The 19,206-nt window shown below is 46.4% G+C and overlaps 2 protein-coding genes across 3 annotated transcripts in view; one reads left to right on the top strand and one right to left on the bottom strand.

Annotated features, from left to right (window-relative positions):
* The first annotated feature begins 4,490 nt into the window (after positions 1 to 4,490).
* ctxn1 (cortexin 1) lies at positions 4,491 to 4,760 on the top strand. Its single transcript, XM_090202866.1, has one exon. The coding sequence runs from the start codon at positions 4,491 to 4,493 to the stop codon at positions 4,758 to 4,760; it is 270 nt and encodes an 89-aa protein (XP_090058992.1).
* Positions 4,761 to 7,276: 2,516 nt separating this feature from the next.
* Positions 7,277 to 19,206, bottom strand: part of LOC110532018 (fibrillin-2-like) — a 111,149-nt gene continuing 99,219 nt past the window's right edge. For both annotated transcript variants that reach the window (XM_036965331.2, XM_036965390.2), the window contains exons 56-64: positions 18,943 to 19,149; positions 18,667 to 18,792; positions 18,430 to 18,552; positions 15,312 to 15,428; positions 14,843 to 14,971; positions 12,129 to 12,248; positions 11,623 to 11,854; positions 11,075 to 11,234; positions 7,277 to 10,919 (exon numbers count right to left, since the gene is read on the bottom strand). In XM_036965331.2, the coding sequence (XP_036821226.2) occupies positions 10,548 to 10,919; positions 11,075 to 11,234; positions 11,623 to 11,854; positions 12,129 to 12,248; positions 14,843 to 14,971; positions 15,312 to 15,428; positions 18,430 to 18,552; positions 18,667 to 18,792; positions 18,943 to 19,149 (1,586 nt within the window). In that variant the 3' untranslated portion in view covers positions 7,277 to 10,547. The remainder of the gene's footprint in view (positions 10,920 to 11,074; positions 11,235 to 11,622; positions 11,855 to 12,128; positions 12,249 to 14,842; positions 14,972 to 15,311; positions 15,429 to 18,429; positions 18,553 to 18,666; positions 18,793 to 18,942; positions 19,150 to 19,206) is intronic.

The raw sequence follows: 19,206 nt of genomic DNA, 5'->3' as shown, positions 1-19,206 counted from the left end.
GACATACTCTGTATTCATATCACAAAATATATAAATAAGCTCTCCACTGTCAAGGTGTGGGTGTAGCTGGCGCATTGGAAGTCAGGCACAGGAGAGCAGAGATGAGTGGACAAGGCACTTTACTGTCGCTTTACTTCCAGCTGGAAGAGTGCCAACCTGACAATAAACAATTACACACACAGACATGAGGGGAACAGAGGGTTAAATACACGACATGTAATGAAGAATGAATACCAGGTGTGTGGAAAAACAAGACAAAACAAATGGAAAATGAAAGGTGGATTGGCAATGGCTAGAAGACCGGTGACGTCGACCGCCGAACGCTGCCCGAACAAGGAGAGGGACCAACTTCGGCAGAAGTTGTGACATCCACAATGAATTTCAATAGAAAACTTGTAAAAATAGACAAGATCCTGCAACCATGGAGAGGTAAATACCTGTCTATTTATGGAAAAATTGCCCCGTACTTATGGCGCTGCCTGATGATTCGTTTTTCAAATCATATGAGCAAAAAATATTTTGCTTTATCTAGGACGCTAAACCAGACAAAATAAAACGAGCCTGTCTATATAATGAATATGACTTGGGTGGGTTGAGATTATTAAATATAAAAGCACTAAACCTCTCTCTAAAAGCTTCCCCCATTCAAAAGTTTTATTTGAACCCTAAATGGTTCTCAAGTAGATTAATAAGAAAAGCTCATCCATTGTTTAAAAATTGCCTTTTTGCCTTTGTGCAGATTGACCCTAGAAATAGTACTGTTAGGAGATCTGGAGAGACTGGGTCAGTCAATTACTAATATACTAATACTCTTAGTAAAAGTATTTATCTTCAACATGCAATCTGTAGATTCTATTCGATTAGATAGATTGAAATTGTACATTAAACATCATAGCATAGTTGAAAGATATGTGTTGCGTAGAAACACGAAGTGGGTGGCCAGCAGAGATAGATGGGATGGGCTGAGGGAAGCTGAGGGTTGGTATGTGGAATTGGAGACAAGTGGGAGTGGAGTTGCTGTGTGTGAGAGAGAATGATGGTCAAAAGATAAAGGGAAAAAAAGTCAAAATAAAACATAATAAAAGTACATTTGAATGACACTAAGTGGCAGTCTTTTTACAACTAATGCCGGTTTGCCTGAGGCAGATGCCGTGCAGGTGTTTGTACAGATACATATACACACACTCTCATTAAAATAAACACATACAACAACACACACATACATGTAATAGTGCCTGACATGCACACAAACATATACAGTAGGCATTGCTGTTATGATTTCAGTTGTCCTTTGTTTTAAATGTATTATTTAGTTACACATTTTTTTGTGTTTAAAAAAAAACATTTTTACCCCATTTTCATGGTATCCAATTGTTAGTAGTTACTATCTTGTCTCATCGCTACCACTCCCGTACGGGCTCGGGAAAGACGAAGGTCGAAAGCCACGCGTCCTCCAAAACACAACCCAACCAAGCCGCACTGCTTCTTAACACAGTGCTCATCCAACCCGGAAGCCATCCGCACCAATGTGTCAGAGGAAACACCGTGCACCTGGCGACCTGGTTAGCGCGCACTGCGACCGACCCACCACAGGAGTCGCTGGTGCGTGATGAGACAAGGATATCCCTACCGGCCAGACCCTCCCTAACCCAGACGACGCTAGGCCAATTGTGCATCGCGACCTCCCGGTCGCGCCCAGCGAACTCAGAGTCTCTGGTGGCACATCTAGCACTGCAATGCAGTGGCCTAGAACACTGCGCCACCCAGGAGGCTAGTTACACATTTTTTTTGCATTGTTGTTTGCTGTTTTCTTCTGTCTTTTCCTTTTTTCTCTTTAGTTCATTCTCTTGGTTGTTGGTGCATTTGGGGATTATTGGCGGTGGGGAATGGAATTAATTGTATTTCAACTATTTTTTTCTTCCGGGGGGGGGGGGGGGACTGTGGGAGGGGTCTCGAATGGTTGAGGGACAGCTATTGGGGAACTGCGGGGGGGATCTTGGAGGGTTCGGGTTTCACAAGATTGTGATCATGAGAAAGGAAACTATGACATATATTTTATATCAAAATCATGCACACGCACCCTCACACATAAGGATGGCTCTGTTGCAGAAAGACTGATACATGTTTGATAGTGTCTTGATGCTGTTTTGTTTGTCCTTCATGTTCGAATACTTTAACGTTACTCCTTCCTTGTGTTTTTTGTAATAAATAATAATACATTTTTAAAAATGATACCAAGACATCCTCCGATAGCAATTTCTCCCAACCATCCAGGAACAGTTTGGAAAACGAGCAGTTGCCATACCAGGCAGTGATGCAACTAGTCAGGATGCTCTCAATGGTGCAGCTGTAGAACCTTTTGAGGATCTGAGGACCCATGCCAAATCTTTTCACTCTCCTGAGGGAGAATATTGTTTGTCGTGTCCGCTTCACGACTGTCATGGTGTGCTTGGGCCATGTTAGTTTGTTGGTGGTCTCTGACCTCCTCCCTATAGGCTGTCTCGTTGTTGTCGGTGATCAGGCCTACCACTGTTGTGTCATCGGCAAATTTAATGGTGGTGTTGGAGTCGTGCCTGGCTGTGCAGTCATGAGTGTTAGACTCAGGTGAATAAATAACAATAACATTCTGACATTTCCCAGCTGCTGTAGTGAGTATTACACTGACATTCTGCTTGATTACACTAATTTACTGGATGATTATAGCTGCATTAGAAGAGCATTAGCTGTAATGAATAGATGCTTATCAACAATGATGGGTCGTTCCACCAATCCGGTACCTTTTGCGAAGTGTAACTTGGTATAATTTTTAATTTTTTTAACATTCTGTCATAAAGAGCAGATGTTCAACTTCATAAAAAACATGTTTGCCTCCGACCGCAACGCACTACTTAGGGTAGTGTGAACGGCCTAGTACATCACTGGGGCCAAGCTTCATGCCATGCAGGACCTCTATACTAGGCGGAGTCAGATGAAGGCCCTAAAAAATGTCAAAGACTCCAGGCACCCTAGTCATAGACTGTTCTCTCTGCTACCACACGGCAAGCGGACCAGGGCGCCAAGTCTAGGTCCAAGAGGCTTCTAAAACAACCTCTACCTCCAAGCCATAAGACTCCTGAACATCTAGTCAAATGGCTACCCAGACTATGTGCATTGCCTCCCCCCTCCCCTCTCCACACCACTGCCACTGTTAAAACTGCACTGTTGGTTAGGTGCTCATAAGTAACACCTGTTGTATTCGGCGCATGTGACTAATAAAATGTGATTTGATTTGATTAGAGTATTTAGTGGAGTTTGCAGGGTTTTAAAGTTCTCTGTTCTGGCTATGGTCTATTAAGGCTCATGGTTGTGAGCGTCAACCTTCAACCTAATCATTATAAGTCCCATAACGCATATAAATAATGCATACAACATTATATTGATGTTAGTCAGAGTGATGATAATGGGAATGTTGACTGTGTTTCTTGTGCTTCCAGGTTGTGTTTTAAGGGGAGGAAGCAGTGAAGTGGAGGAGAAGCAGTTAGTCTTGGGTTACAGACCTGGATTAATGCTTGGCTTAGGACACCAGAGGAAACCAACTCTTCTCTCAGAGGATCCTTTTCTTCAACACAGTAATACCCTACCGAGGACTCAGGACCGTTGACTGTTAACATCAGTGACTGTTCAAACCCATTCCCATTCACAGACAGACGGACATCTTTCACCACGTATTTAATCCTAAAAGTACACACTATATAGGGAGACCGCAGGGTGTTAGACCCACACTGGGCTATAGACATAGCTCTGCTTTTCAAACCCACTAACTGCCCCTTCCCTGGAGAAAAGGCTTACTTAGCATCTAATGCTGTGCGTTGCTTTCACATTCAGCATCATTGATCCACTGATCCCCCCTCTGATCTGATTAGCCTTTTAGCCTCTCATATTGTTTACGCAAATATATACACACACACAGGCGCATGCTGCAGTCATGCTGTCAGCTCGTTTACACATCTACGTCTCGCCTGGCTGTGATTAGCATCCACTACAGACAACACCTGGCTATATCGCATCTGTACACAATTAGCTCCCATTGAGGAACCTGGGTAGTACTACTAGTACAGTACGCTGTTGCCCTGTGCTGTACTGCTGTGTTTATCCACACTGGCAGGTGCCTGTGTCATGTCCGGTCTGTCAAGGTGGATGTCTGTGTGAGAGAGTGGATACGACAGGGCTCTGATAAACACATGTTCTGTAGTCATCTACTACTGCCTATGGGTCGGTCACTGTGAGCAGAAGAGGTACTGGTACTGATCATACTGTCTGTCTATCACCCTGTCAGAAGGGATCAAGATCAAATCTCTCTTGAAGAAGACACTTCATCAAAAAAAGACTAACCTGGATTAACAAAGGCTGAATAGAACATATCACTGTCCATCCGTCCCTCCGAACCCCTGTGGCCCACTACCCCCACCATCCAATTTGTGTGCCATTTCAGCCACCGGACCCCTTGGAGGATGAATGATGTCCCCACTCTGGACTATGAGCTGCTGCTGTCCCCTGGGCCCTCCCTCCCTGGGGCCCCCAGCAGTCCTCCTCTGGTGGGGGGTGACGCAGAGCAGAGGACGGCCTTTGCCTTCGTGGGGCTCCTCATGCTCTTCCTTGTCTTCCTGCTGGTGCGCTGCTTCCGCATCCTGCTGGACCCCTACAGCCGCATGCCATCCTCCTCCTGGACCGAACACAAAGAGGGTGCAGAGAGGGGGCAGTTTGACTACGCCCTGGTCTAGACCTGGGTCGTGTTCATTAGGGACCAAACGGACTGAAACAGAGAGGGACTACCAGAACTTGTCCAATAAGGAAGGCTTGTTTTTGTTTTTTCTGTTGCACAACGTTTTGCTACGGTGTTCCCTAATGAAAACGACCCTGGTAGGGTTTAAAGGGGGCAGTTTGACTGGCCCTGCTGTAGAAACATACAAGTAGTCAGACTGGAGCTCTCAAGACCCAGACAAAGATCAGAACCCTCAAGACCCAGACCGAGATCAGAACCCTCAAGACCCACACCGAGATCAGAACCCTCAAGACCCACCTCGAGATCAGAACACTCAACACCCAGACCGAGATCAGAACACTCAACACCCAGACCGAGATCAGAACCCTCAAGACCCAGACCAAGATCAGAAGCCTCATGACCCAGACCGAGATCAGAACCCTCATAACCCAAACCGAGATCAGAACCCTCAAGACCCAGACCGAGATCAGAACCCTCAAGACCCACACCGAGTTCAGAACCCTCAATACCCAGACAGAGTTCAGAACCCTCAAGACCCAGACCGAGATCAGAACCCTCAAGACCCAGACCGAGTTCATAACCCTCAATAGCCAGATCGAGATCAGAACCCTCAAGACCCACACCGAGTTCAGAACCCTCAATACGCAGACAGAGTTCAGAACCCTCAAGACCCATACTGGGATCAGAACCATCAAGACCCACACCGAGTTCAGAACCCTCAATACGCAGACAGAGTTCAGAACCATCAAGACCCACACCGAGTTCAGAACCCTCAAGACCCACTCTGAGTTCAGAACCCTCAAGACCCAGACCGAGTTTAGAACCCTCAAGACCCAGACCAGAACCCTCAAGACCCAGACCGAGATCAGAACCCTCAATACCGAGACAGAGTTCAGAACCCTCAAGACCCAGACAGTGATCAGTACCCTCAAGACCCAGACCAGAACCCTCAAGACCCAGACCGAGATCAGAACCCTCAAGAGCAGCCTCCTTGAAACTCAGACCAAGAGGTAGAAAGGGGTTATACTGCACTGCTGCCTTAAAACCCTCTGCTGCATCTCCCCCTGCTGTAGTCCCTGTAGACTGGCTAAAATGCAGGGGAGAGCTACCAAGCCATTTCAAACATCCTGTGATCTGGGATTACAAACAAGATCTCTTAACTACAGAATAAACCTAGACATAATAGTATCTTGCAGTATTTACATCTCACCTGTTTCTGCACCTCCAGTTGATGATTTGTTACAGTATCTTCAGCAGTTACGACCTTTTTAACCAATATTATTCTGACAGATTATTATTATATTACAACTGTGTTTACAGATGCAGTCACCTCTTTAAGAAACCAAACGGGTGATTTGTCTTCATATAAATATTATTAGTGTGTTTTGTGTCTGTATAACTGAAACAAAGCCATATATTTACTATCTATATCTACATATTCTTTGGTTGACCTGTTTGCTTTAGCCACCCTGCCAAGCTTGGTGAAAAGGAACTCTACAACTGCGACTTTTAGAAAGATCAGAAATACTTTATTTTTGTATTCCGACTCAAGTTTGGAGTCTCCTTTTGCTAGTGTTTTCTGTGGTTTGTAGCTCTCTCAATCTTATCGTTGGACTGTGATTCTTGAGGTAGCCAGGTCTTGGGACGAGGGGAGTCAGAGCAGGCAGCTTTGCTTGCGTTTTCAAGATTTGTAAGTAGATATATTTCCTAACTGCTTTGTTTTTGCTACGCAAAGTTTCATTCTGTGAAATAAAATGGGGTTCTTCAATTCGTTTTTTCAATTTCCTGTGTGGGGGTGAATGGTTGGAATGGGTAGATACGGGTAATTGACAAAATAAAGGAAACGCTTGAGTAAATGAGGGATACAAGGTATATTGAAAGAAGGTGCTTCCACACAGGTGTGATTCCAGAGTTAATTAAGCAATTAACATCCCATCATACTTAGGGTCATGTATAAAAATGCCCAGTTATTAAAAATGCCCCATTATCTTGGCTACCATGGCTAGAAGAAGAGATCTCAGTGACTGAAAGAGGGATCTCAAAGGAGCATAGGGGGTTTAAAGTGTGTGTGTGTGTGTGTGTGTGTGTGTGTGTGTGTGTGTGTGTGTGTGTGTGTGTGTGTGTGTGTGTGTGTGTGTGTGTGTCACCAGATCTCAACCCAATTGAACACTTATGGGAGATTCAGGAACGGTAAGTGAGACAGTGTTTTCCACCACCATCAACAAAACACCAAATTATGGAATTTCTTGTTGAAGAATGGTGTCGCATCCTTCCAGTAGAGTTCCAGACACTTGTAAAATCTATGCCAAGGTGCATTGAAGCAGTTTTGGCAGCTTGTGGTGGCCCAATGCCATATAAAGACACTTTGTTGGTGTTTCCTTTATTTTGGCAGTTACCGATAACTCTTCCTGTAAAATCAATAAAACATATCAGCACATTAACTCACTTTAATCACCTTAACAAAGCGCTAATGGGACATTCATCGAGCTGGAAAATGAAACTCCAAGACAATCCTTTAAAAATATAACCCACAATACTTTTATTGCCATTAAATGTCACTGACAAAAGTTTACAAAATGATGAGAATCCCTCAGATTTGACAGATCGCATATGTGTACACCCAATTAATGTTAGATTCGTTCCAGCATAAAATAAGAGTTTGGAAAATGAGAAAAGACTAGTTTGTCAGGGATGTTCAGTTTTGCTCCAGTTAGAGTTATGGTATGGCTCAATGATTGTCATGGAAACCATCAGCTGGTTTCAGAGAGAGCTCCAGGTGTTGAGTCTGTCTGTGTTCTCTACACCCTCCTGAGCACCTCTAAAGAAATGACATTCAAGTTCTTTTTTTTCCCTCAAATTCAAATCAGAACTGACTGATTGAGCGATACCAGCGAAGTTCAAGTTTGACACTGAAGCTGAGATACAGTACGCACACGCACATTATTTTCTTAACATGTATTGGCAAATAAAATAACGGACAGACAAAAAAAAAGATAAAGTATACAATGTTCCCATGTTCGAAAAATGGTTATGCATAAATATAGCCCAGGCTGTGGGAACAGTGCAGTAACCTTGGATGTTCAGAGAGCAAAATCATAGTTGAGCATCAGAAATAGGTTACTAGACAGAAGCCACATTTATACCTGGTTCTAACATGCGTCCTTTGTTCTGATCTTGTCCTCATTCTGATTGTGCCCACATTTTAGACAGGTGTAGGTGATTCAAAAGACTCATTGTGAACTGATTTGAATCAGATCTTATAAGTGTAAACGAGCAAGAGCGGCAAGAGATCAGAACAAGAATGGGACGAGATCAGGATGAGATCGGGACTAAGGATGTATGCTAGCGGCAGGTATAAACAGGGCTAGGGACACTCACTGCCAGAGTGAGCGATAGATGGCCATGTTTTTGCATTGATCCTATAGGCTTGTTACAGTGTCAACATCACGATAGAGAGACAAACTGTAGAGTGGGAATGCTACTATAGTAGTGTGTTTTGGTCTCTGACACTCAATCCAACCATGTCCCAGATCTGTTTATGCTATGGTTGTTGCACAAACTGATCTGGGATCAGGCTACTGGCAATCCGCACCCACTAACCGACAGCATTATGAGCTCAGAGACTACAGTATGAGCTGAGAAGGACAATGATAGGTACAGTGTTCTAATCTACTGCATGATCACAAAATGGATGCCACTCTAGGATTTGATTTGATCTTTTCTTTTCTGTGCAAACAAAGCCACCAGCACTTTAAGGCATTCAATCTTGGGCAGCCTTGACGCTTTTAAAAACAACATAAAAAACATCTAAATTTCACTTAAAAATATACAATTACATTTTCAAGAAGCAAGTTCGATAATATTGGTTTTCAGCATTAAGACATTACAAAATACAGACAAACATGAAACATAAAACCTAGTAAGAATGACAGTTTTTGCAATCAAGATTCAAGACTGATTTTTTTGTTGTACATCATGTAAGAGACAGAATTATTTAGCACCTTTTTCTCTGATAAAAAAAGAATTGTGAGCTGATGGATGCTTGTTGTCAGTGAGTTTTGGTGTTCACCTGTGTGTTTGTGCCCGCATTTATGTGTGTTCTGTAAAAATCCCAAACGTTACCTGTCTGTTGTGGTAACGTTGTTATGTACCATTGAGGTTGTTACAATATGTTTAGTCTCCAGCTATGTTTCTCTATGGGCTGCAGTTGGTTCAGCCATCCAATAAGTTCCCACTACCAGTCAGAATACCAACTCTCAGAAAAGCTTCAAAATAAAGTTCTAAAAGCCAAATCCCTCAGGATGTTTGCTGCGTTTCTAAGCAAAATCTCTCTGATTAAATTCAAAGAGCAGTTTCAGTGCACGATATAAAACTGCAGCACCACTAGTACAATGTCCTGGCAGTCTTTTGGAGAGAGGACTTGAGGTAGTAATCACCCCTAACCACTGAACTAGGATCAGAGTACCCTACCCGCGATTCCCACCTTCCATTAGGGAGATAAAACAATATCTGATCCTGGACCAGTGATTAGGGGCGGCCTCTACCTCCTCTTCTGTCTCTGAGACACTGGACATGGTTCATGCTGAGGGACAGTGTGGCCCTCTCCTGGCCAGAGGCAGCATTACAACAGCGTTGTATGGTGAGTGGAGGACATAAGTGAAACGCATTGAGGTAACAGAACGCGGGCCGGCAGCACATGCCATCACACCAGAGGGTCCCTGCTTACCGATGGTGATTTACTCCTAAAGTTGTATACTATGCATGATGACCAACTCTCCATTACTGTTAAACCTGACATGTGTAAATGTTGCAGTCCTTCGTGTGAAGTTTTTTGACAGTACAATACATTAAATGACACAGAATACCGAGTAGGGCGAAGCATGACCTCTATCCCCAGTGTTGTGATTTCACAGAGATTACAGACAGGCGAGGGACTGCTTGGACCACCATTCACCAACACATACCCTTAGAACTCTTTTAGCAAATCAGTGGTTCTTACCTTTCCACATCATCATAAGAAGATTGTCCTACACACGCTCAACTCAACAGTAAAATTTCCCACTTTATAGCACATTATTTAGCATTTCAACAATTTTCAGCTTTTTTGTGCATCTTCTTCCATTTCTACTTCATCCCAGAGGTTCATGGATTCGAAGGCATGAATCGATTCTCGTCAGCCATTTTGTGTGTAAAATCTAAAATGGCAGGGTTTTGTGGTCCAAGCACTGCACACCTTTCTGTAATCTCCTCCACTCGTTCTCCAAGTAGAATACAGATGTAGGATCTTAATTTGATCACTCCTTTGTTGCTGGAAATGTTCCTGCACAGCAGGAAATGCAAACTTGTAGTATATTTGATTGTAGTATATACATTTCCAATTTGAAATTTCAGACTTGATTTGCCCTAACAAAATAATTATCAACCCCTACAAAAATGCCCATTAATTATAATCCACGTAATAATTCACATTTCCTGTTGCTGTATAATTATTTTCCTGCTGTAGCAAACTGGCTCAAATTAAGATCTTACATCTATAGGAGGGGTGGGTCTGGGGTGGGTAGATACAGTAAGGAGGGCAAGGAGGGGTGTGGGTAGTCAGGGAAACAAAATAAAATACTTGACAATTAAAAAGTGGTGGTTGGGCTGCTTGACTCAGTCTTTCAAAGCACCCTAGCCCAATTTAATGGATGGTCCTGGGGTTAAGGTCAAAGATCAGAGGGGTCATTATAAGGTTAGTCCAGGGGCTGGAAAGAAGGAGGTTGGGGAGGGTTGGAGTGCTTGCAGCTCAGTTCAGGTGGATGTGCAGCTTGATGCGCAGGGCGTCTCCTATCTCTCCCAGCAGGTAGTCGCTGTCGTGTTCCTCCTCCAGCTGTCGGAGGCGCCGCGGCCCGAACAGGGGCAGACTAGCGATCTCCAGGCGGTAGGAGCCAGGGGGAGGTGGCTTCCTGCCCAACCTCAGCACGCTCTTCCCATTGTGGCGTTCCAGCAGGCGGAAGTGCTCGTCCTGGTTGCCGTGAGTGATGACGTAGCGCACATGGTGCTCCAGGGGCTCCAGGGCCGGCAGCAGCTCCAGCAGGGGCTCCTTGTTGTGCAGCGAGGCCAGGCTCAGGTTCATGGGGATGGACTCCTGGGTGTCTAGGCTGGCCATGCTCACCTCCTGGGGAGATGAGGGAGGAGAGGGTCAGCACATAGCAACATAACAAAAAAACATACACATACACACAACATACACATTTATAACCTGTAGATTTGAGGAGTGAGAGACTTCAAAATAGCAGAAAAAGAGAAGAGGAAAGAGAGTAGCAATAGCACCTTGAGGTCGTTGTCTCCAGCAGAGTGACGTCTGTGTCGGCCCTTCTTGCCGACGTCTCCGTTGATCTTACATTCGTAGCAGGCCTCTGGAGACAGACTGTCCTCATCATCTCCCTCTGAGCTAAAGTGGTCCTGGAAGCCCTGACCTGAAATACAATGACTGGGGAGAGAACAGAAAGAGAGAGAGAAGTCAGGACTCACAGTAGAACTCACAGTAGAACGCAAAGTAGAACTCACATTCCTTAACACTGAGAGATACTCTTTCTTGTGGAGAAAATAAGTGAGACTGTTCATACAGTGTTGTGTTGTATGAGGTTCCCAGTGGTTCGTGTTTGTTTGTGCTGTGACCAACCTAAAGCTTTTGAAGTCTTTAAGATATTTTTGATAAAAAAAAAAATCTTCACCCAATAAGTGAATAAAACCAATGGTTGCAACCAAGACCAAGTTTTGAGCCATTAACCCATAAGGAATCAGCCACAAGCCACAACCCATTGGGGAATCCCTGGTGTCAGTCAGTCAATGTAAGGCTGAGTCTCCCATCCACTCACCCCTGTCCAGCCCTGTAGTAACCTCCAGGACAGCCACACAGGTATCCTCCGTCTGTGTTGGAGCAGCCGAAACTGCAGGGGTTACTGCCCATGGAACACTCATTGACATCCTGGCACCCACCCCCTCCCAGCTCAAAGTCAAAACCGGATGGACACACACACTTAAAGCTGCCCAGGGTGTTGTAGCAGGAGGCCGAGCCACACACAGACACACCCGAACACTCGTTCTCATCTACAGAGAGAAAAGAGAGAGAGAAAGATAGATTGATGTGTCAAAATGAGTAAAAGACAAGTCTAAGCACGACGTGCACACGGTATCAGATTTAGTTGATCGATGCAGATACTTGGTAAGTTAGGTCCTGAATTGAGATTATGACACACAGAGGACAGCTCCTGTGTCTCAATACTGGGCAGTGACATGTCTTGTGGCCATATGCACCCCTTGAAGCAAAACGTGTTTAAGTAAGTGACTGGTCTTGTGACTGGTGTGTGTCTGTCCCACTCACCCACACACTGGTTCCACTGGTAGTGTTGCACATAGCCCTGAGGACAGCCACAGCGGAAACCTCCCATCATGTTCTGACAGCCATGCTGACAGCGATGGTTACTACCACACTCATCCACATCTGAAGGAGAGGTCACAGACATGGGGAAGTTGGACATTCATTAAGGCATTTCGTGTTACATCTTGCAAAAGTTGGTGGAGTGTATGTGTGTGTGTGTTTATGGCGGGGAGTGTGTGTGAGTGTGCTTATGGTGGGGAGTGTGTGTGAGTGTGCTTATGGCGGGAGTGTGTGTGTCTGCTTATGGTGGGGAGTGTATGTGTGTCTGCTTATGGTGGGGAGTGTATGTGTCTGCTTATGGTGGGGAGTGTATGTGTCTGCTTATGGTGGGGAGTGTGTGAGTGTGTGCTTATGGTGGGGAGTGTGTGTGTCTGCTTATGGTGGGGAGTGTGTGAGTGTGTGCTTATGGTGGGGAGTGTATGTGTCTGCTTATGGTGGGGAGTGTGTGAGTGTGTGCTTATGGTGGGGAGTGTATGTGTGTCTGCTTATGGTGGGGAGTGTATGTGTCTGCTTATGGTGGGGAGTGTGTGTGTCTGCTTATGGCGGGGAGTGTGTGTGTCTGCTTATGGCGGGGAGTGTGTGTGTCTGCTTATGGTGGGGAGTGTGTGTGTCTGCTTATGGCGGGGAGTGTGTGTGTCTGCTTATGGCGGGGAGTGTGTGTGTCTGCTTATGGTGGGGAGTGTGTGTGTCTGCTTATGGTGGGGAGTGTGTGTGTCTGCTTATGGCGGGGAGTGTGTGTGTCTGCTTATGGCGGGGAGTGTGTGTGTCTGCTTATGGTGGGGAGTGTGTGTGTCTGCTTATGGTGGGGAGTGTGTGTGTCTGCTTATGGTGGGGAGTGTGTGTGAGTGTGTGCTTATGGCGGGGAGTGTATGTGTGTGTGCTTATGGCGGGGAGTGTGTGTGTCTGCTTATGGCGGGGAGTGTGTGTGTCTGCTTATGGTGGGGAGTGAATGTGTCTGTTTATTGCAGGGAGTGTGTGTGAGTGTGCTTATGGCAGGGAGTGTGTGTGAGTGCTTATGGCGGGGAGTGTGTGTGTCTGCTTATGGCAGGGAGTGTGTGTGAGTGCTTATGGCGGGGAGTGTGTGTGTCTGCTTATGGCGGGGAGTGTGTGTGTCTGCTTATGGTGGGGAGTGTGTGTGTCTGCTTATGGTGGGGAGTGTGTGTGAGTGTGTGCTTATGGCGGGGAGTGTATGTGTGTTGTGCTTATGGCGGGGAGTGTGTGTGTCTGCTTATGACGGGGAGTGTGTGTGTCTGCTTATGGTGGGGAGTGTGAGTGTCTGCTTATGGCGGGGAGTGTGTGTGAGTGTGCTTATGGCGGGGAGTGTGTGTGAGTGTGCTTATGGCGGGGAGTGTGTGTGAGTGCTTATGGCGGGGAGTGTGTGTGTCTGCTTATGGCGGGGAGTGTGTGTGCGTGTGCTTATGGTGGGGAGTGTGTGTGAGTGCTTATGGCGGGGAGTGTGTGTGTCTGCTTATGGCGGGGAGTGTGTGTGAGTGTGCTTATGGCGGGGAGTGTGTGTGTCTGCTTATGGCAGGGAGTGTGTGTGCGTGTGCTTATGGCGGGGAGTGTGTGTGAGTGCTTATGGCGGGGAGTGTGTGTGTCTGCTTATGGCGGGGAGTGTGTGTGTCTGCTTATGGCGGGGAGTGTGTGTGTCTGCTTATGGCGGGGAGTGTGTGTGAGTGTGCTTATGGCGGGGAGTGTGTGTGAGTGTGCTTATGGCGGGGAGTGTGTGTGAGTGCTTATGGCGGGGAGTGTGTGTGTCTGCTTATGGCGGGGAGTGTGTGTGAGTGTGCTTATGGCGGGGAGTGTGTGTGAGTGTGCTTATGGCGGGGAGTGTGTGTGAGTGTGCTTATGGCGGGGAGTGTGTGTGAGTGCTTATGGCGGGGAGTGTGTGTGTCTGCTTATGGCGGGGAGTGTGTGTGAGTGCTTATGGCGGGGAGTGTGTGTGTCTGCTTATGGCGGGGAGTGTGTGTGAGTGTGCTTATGGCGGGGAGTGTGTGTGAGTGTGCTTATGGCGGGGAGTGTGTGTGAGTGCTTATGGCGGGGAGTGTATGTGTCTGCTTATGGCGGGGAGTGTGTGTGAGTGTGCTTATGGCGGGGAGTGTGTGTGAGTGCTTATGGCGGGGAGTGTGTGTGTCTGCTTATGGCGGGGAGTGTGTGTGAGTGTGCTTATGGCGGGGAGTGAGTGTGTCTGCTTATGGCGGGGAGTGTGTGTGTCTGCTTATGGCAGGGAGTGTGTGTGAGTGTGCTTATGGCGGGGAGTGTGTGTGAGTGTGCTTATGGCGGGGAGTGTGTGTGAGTGTGCTTATGGCGGGGAGTGTGTGTGAGTGCTTATGGCGGGGAGTGTGTGTGTCTGCTTATGGCGGGGAGTGTGTGTGAGTGTGCTTATGGCGGGGAGTGTGTGTGAGTGTGCTTATGGCGGGGAGTGTGTGTGAGTGCTTATGGCGGGGAGTGTGTGTGTGTGCTTATGGCGGGGAGTGTGTGTGTCTGCTTATGGCGGGGAGTGTATGTGTCTGCTTATGGCGGGGAGTGTGTGTGTGTGTGTGCTTATGGTGGGGAGTGTGTGAGTGTGTGTTTATGGCAGGGAGTGTGTGAGTGTGTGATTATGGCAGGGAGTATGTGTGTGTGTCTGCATGCGTGCTTGTGTGTTGGATCCTTACCTTCACACTCCAGGCCAGTGGTGTCCAGAGAAAAACCTTTCCCACAGTCACAGTTGAAGCTGCCGGGAGTGTTGACACAGGAGGCTCTGGAGCCACACACACTGTTCTGCCCATTACACTCATTGTTGTCTACGAGAGATGAAGATACACATTCATGAGATTTCATTCAAAAAAATGTTTCGGGTCAAATTAGGTGCAAGTGAGGTGCTTAGGGGAACTACCAGCTCTAAGTCTAAGGGTTCTTTAACTTTTCTAGGTAGTAGAATTGTCCTAAACAAAGTGTGTATCTTGTTCATGGCTTGTTCACCGTAAGGTTGCAAGTTCAAATCCCTGAGCTGACAAGGTACAAATCTGTCGTTCTACCCCTGAACAGGCAGTTAACCCACTGTTCCTAGGCAGTCATTGAAAATAAGAGTTTGTTCTTAACTGACTTGCCTAGTTAAATGAAGGTAAAAAAAAATTTACTCACCAATGCAGGCGGTCTGGTGCTGGGTGAAACCTGCAGGACACTTGCATGTAAACCCTCCGATGGTGTTGACACACAGGAACTGACAGTTGTGCTGCTTGGTGGAACACTCATCCAGATCTGGAATTGAGGGGTAAAAATATGGATATTGCGAGCCAACCAGACGAGCTGAATGTCTAATATACTCGCTTCATGAAAAGCAACACCGAACCATGCATTAGAGCACCAGCTGCCCTGGATGACTGTGTGATCCCGCTCTACGTAGCCAACCTTTAAAGAGGTCAACATTCACAAGGCTGTGGGGCCAGACGGAATACCAGGATGTGTACTCTGACCAGCTGGCAAGTGTCTTCACTAACATTTTCCCTGAGTAATAACTTAATGTTTCAAGCAGACCACCAAAGCCCCTGTGCCCAAGAACACCAAGGTAACCTGTTTAAATGACTATCGCCTCGTAACATTCACATCTATAGCCATGAAATGCTTTGAAAGGCTGGTCATGGCTCACATCAACACCATCATCCTAGATACCCTGGACCCACTCCAATCTGCATACCTCCCCAACAGATCCACAGATGACGCAATCTTTACTCCACCACACTGCCCTCTCCCACCTGGACAAGAGGAACACCAATGTGAGATTTCTGTTCATAAACTACAGCTCAGTGTTCAACACCATAGTGCACTCCAACCTCATCAGTAAGCTCAGGTCCCTAGGACTGAACACCTCCCCCTGCAACTGGATCCTGGACATCCTGAACAAAGATTTGGCATGGGCCAACAGATCTTCAAAAAGTTATACCGCAGCACCATTGAGAGCATCTTGACTGGCTGCATCACCGTTTGGTATGGCAACTGCTTGGCGTCCGACTGATAGGCGCTACAGATGGTAGTGCGTACGTCCCAGTACATCACTGGGGCCAAGCTCCCTGCCATCCAGGACCTCTATAGCAGGCTCCAGCCAACCAAGTCATAGACTGATCTTTCTGCTACCGCACGGCAAGCAGTACCGATGCACCAAGTCTAGAACCAACATGACCCTGAACAGCTTCTACCTTTTCTAGTGTTAGCATTTTTCTATTATTTACATTTTTTCTCTCTACATTTTTTAGAATATATTTTATTTGACATTTACTTAACCAGGTAGGCAAGTTGAGAACAAGTTCTCATTTACAATTGCGACCTGGCCAAGATAAAGCAAAGCTGTTCGACACATACAACAACACAATTACACATGGAGTAAAACAAACATACAGTCAATAATATAGTAGAAACAAGTCTATATACGATGTGAGCAAATGAGGTGAGATAAGGGAGGTAAAGGCAAAAAAAAGGCCATGGTGGCAAAGTAAATACAATATAGCAAGTAAAACACTGGAATGGTAGATAAGCAGTAGAAGAATGTGCAAAGTAGAAATAATGGGGTGCAAAGGAGCAAAATAAACAAATAAATAAATAAATACAGTAGGGGAAGAGGTAATTGTTTGGGCTAAATTATAGATGGGCTATGTACAGTAATCTGTGAGCTGCTCTGACAGCTGGTGCTTAAAGCTAGTGAGGGAGATAAGTGTTTCCAGTTTCAGAGATTTTTGTAGTTCGTTCCAGTCATTGGCAGCAGAGAACTGGAAGGAGAGGCGGCCAAAGGAAGAATTGGTTTTGGGGGTGACCAGAGAGATATACCTGCTGGAGCGTGTGCTACAGGTGGGAGATGCTATGGTGACCAGCGAGCTGAGATAAAGGGGGACTTTACCTAGCAGGGTCTTGTAGATGACATGGAGCCAGTGGGTTTGGAGACGAGTATGAAGCGAGAGCCAGCCAATGAGAGCGTACAGGTCGCAGTGGTGGGTAGTATATGGGGCTTTGGTGACCAAACGGATGCCACTGTGATAGACTGCATCCAATTTATTAGTAGTGATGCTGGACGGGCGGGCAGGTGCAGGCAGCGATTGGTTGAAGAGCATGCATTTAGTTTTACTTGTATTTAAGAGCAATCGGAGGCCACGGAAGGAGAGTTGTATGGCACTGAGCTCGTCTGGAGGGTTGTTAACACAGTGTTCAAAGAAGGGCCAGATGTATACAGAACGGTGTCGTCTGCGTAGAGGTGGATCAGAGACTCACCAGCAGCAAGATCGACATCATTGATGTATACAGAGAAGAGAGTCGGCCCAAGAATTGAACCCTGTGGCACACACATAGAGACTGCCAGAGGCCCGGACAACAGGCCCTCCGATTTGACACACTGAACTATATCAGAGAAGTAGTTGGTGAACCAGGCGAGGCAATCATTTGAGAAACCAAGGCTATCGAGTCTGCCAATGAGGATGCGGTGATTGACAGAGTCGAAAGCCTTGGCCAGGTCAATGAATACGGCTGGACAGTATTGTTTCTTATCGATGGTGGTTAAGATATTGAATCTGTTTGTTCATTTGGCTTTCAAAGACCTTAGAAAGGCAGGGTAGGATAGATATAGGTCTGTAGCAGTTTGGGTCAAGAGTGTCCCCCCCTTTGAAAAGGGGGATGACCGCAGCTGCTTTCCAATCTTTGGGAATCTCAGACGACACGAAAGAGAGGTTGAACAGGCTAGTAATAGGGGTTGCAACAATTTCGGCAGATCATTTTAGAAAGAAAGGGTCCAGATTGTTTAGCCTGGCTGATTTGTAGGGTTCCAGATTTTGCAGCTCTTTCAGAACATCAGCTGACTGGATTAGGGAGAAGGAGAAATGGGGTAGGCTTGGGCGAGTTTCTGTGGAGGGTACAGTGCTGTTGACCTAGGTAGGGGTAGCCAGGTGGAAAGCATGGCCAGCCGTAGAAAAATGCTTATTGAAATTCTCAATTGGTGGTGACAGAGTTTCCTATCCTCAGTGCAGTGGGCAGCTGGGAGGAGGTGTTCTTATTCTCCATGGACTTTACAGTGTCCCAGAACTTTTTTGAGTTTGTGTTGAAGGAAGCAAATTTCTGTTTGAAAAAGCTAGCCTTGGCTTTTCTAACTGCCTGTGTATATTGGTTTCTAACTTCCCTGACATTGTTGGCAAGTAAGCCCGTAAGTAAGCATTTCACTGTTAGTCTACACCTGTTGTTTAAGAAGCATGTCACAAATAATATTAGATTTGATTTGACCCACCTTTGCAGGTCTTTCCGTCAGGCTGCAGAGTGTATCCTCTGGGGCAGGAGCACAGGTAGCTGCCCTCTGTGTTCTTACACAGGAAGTTACAGGGCTTGGGAGATGCGGAACACTCATCCATATCTAAAAAAAGAACAGGAAAGTAGTAAGTAATATGATCAGAATGAGGGCCATTTCTACCCCGAGGCAGGATGGTTTGGTCAAAGGCCCAGTAAGAGAGAGAGAGATGGGTCATACCAATGCAGGAGGTGCCGGTGAAGTCGGTGGTATAACCCACGTTGCAGTGGCAGCGGAACGATCCGATGGTGTTGATGCACTGGCCGTTCTTACACAGGTCTGGCATCACCGTGCACTCATTGATGTCTGCAACAACAGTAGGCAAGGAGGTTAGACAAACACACACACACACACACACACACACACACACACACATACACACACACATCCCTATCTCCTTTAACATTTACTATGACCCTCCCTCAACCCATTCTCACATCCTCTCCCCTCTCTAACCTCTGCCGTCGGTGGTGTACCCGGGTCCCAGTGGGCACATCCTCTTGTACTGCACGGTGCCAGGCAGAGGGCAGAGTTCACACTGGGGTCCCCAGCCACGTCCGAGGTTGCAGCAGCACTCAGATTTGGTGACACTGTTCCTATTGGTGGAGCCCTGCTGGCACATAGTCTGGAGCACCTCGGTGAAACAGAAGCCCTGTCGGTTATCTGTAGGGGTGGAGGGAGGAGAGAGAGATGAGTCAGCAATATGCAGGAGCTGTATAT

The sequence above is a fragment of the Oncorhynchus mykiss genome, chromosome 1 (genome assembly GCF_057628025.1).
Source record: "Oncorhynchus mykiss isolate SJ-2025 chromosome 1, ASM5762802v1, whole genome shotgun sequence".
Taxonomy (NCBI): domain Eukaryota; kingdom Metazoa; phylum Chordata; class Actinopteri; order Salmoniformes; family Salmonidae; genus Oncorhynchus; species Oncorhynchus mykiss.
This window is presented reverse-complemented; position numbering and strand designations above follow the sequence as displayed.

Bases quoted from the DNA above. Each gene is read 5' to 3' on its own strand.
- ctxn1 (XM_090202866.1), top strand. From the start codon at position 4,491: ATGAATGATGTCCCCACTCTGGACTATGAGCTGCTGCTGTCCCCTGGG.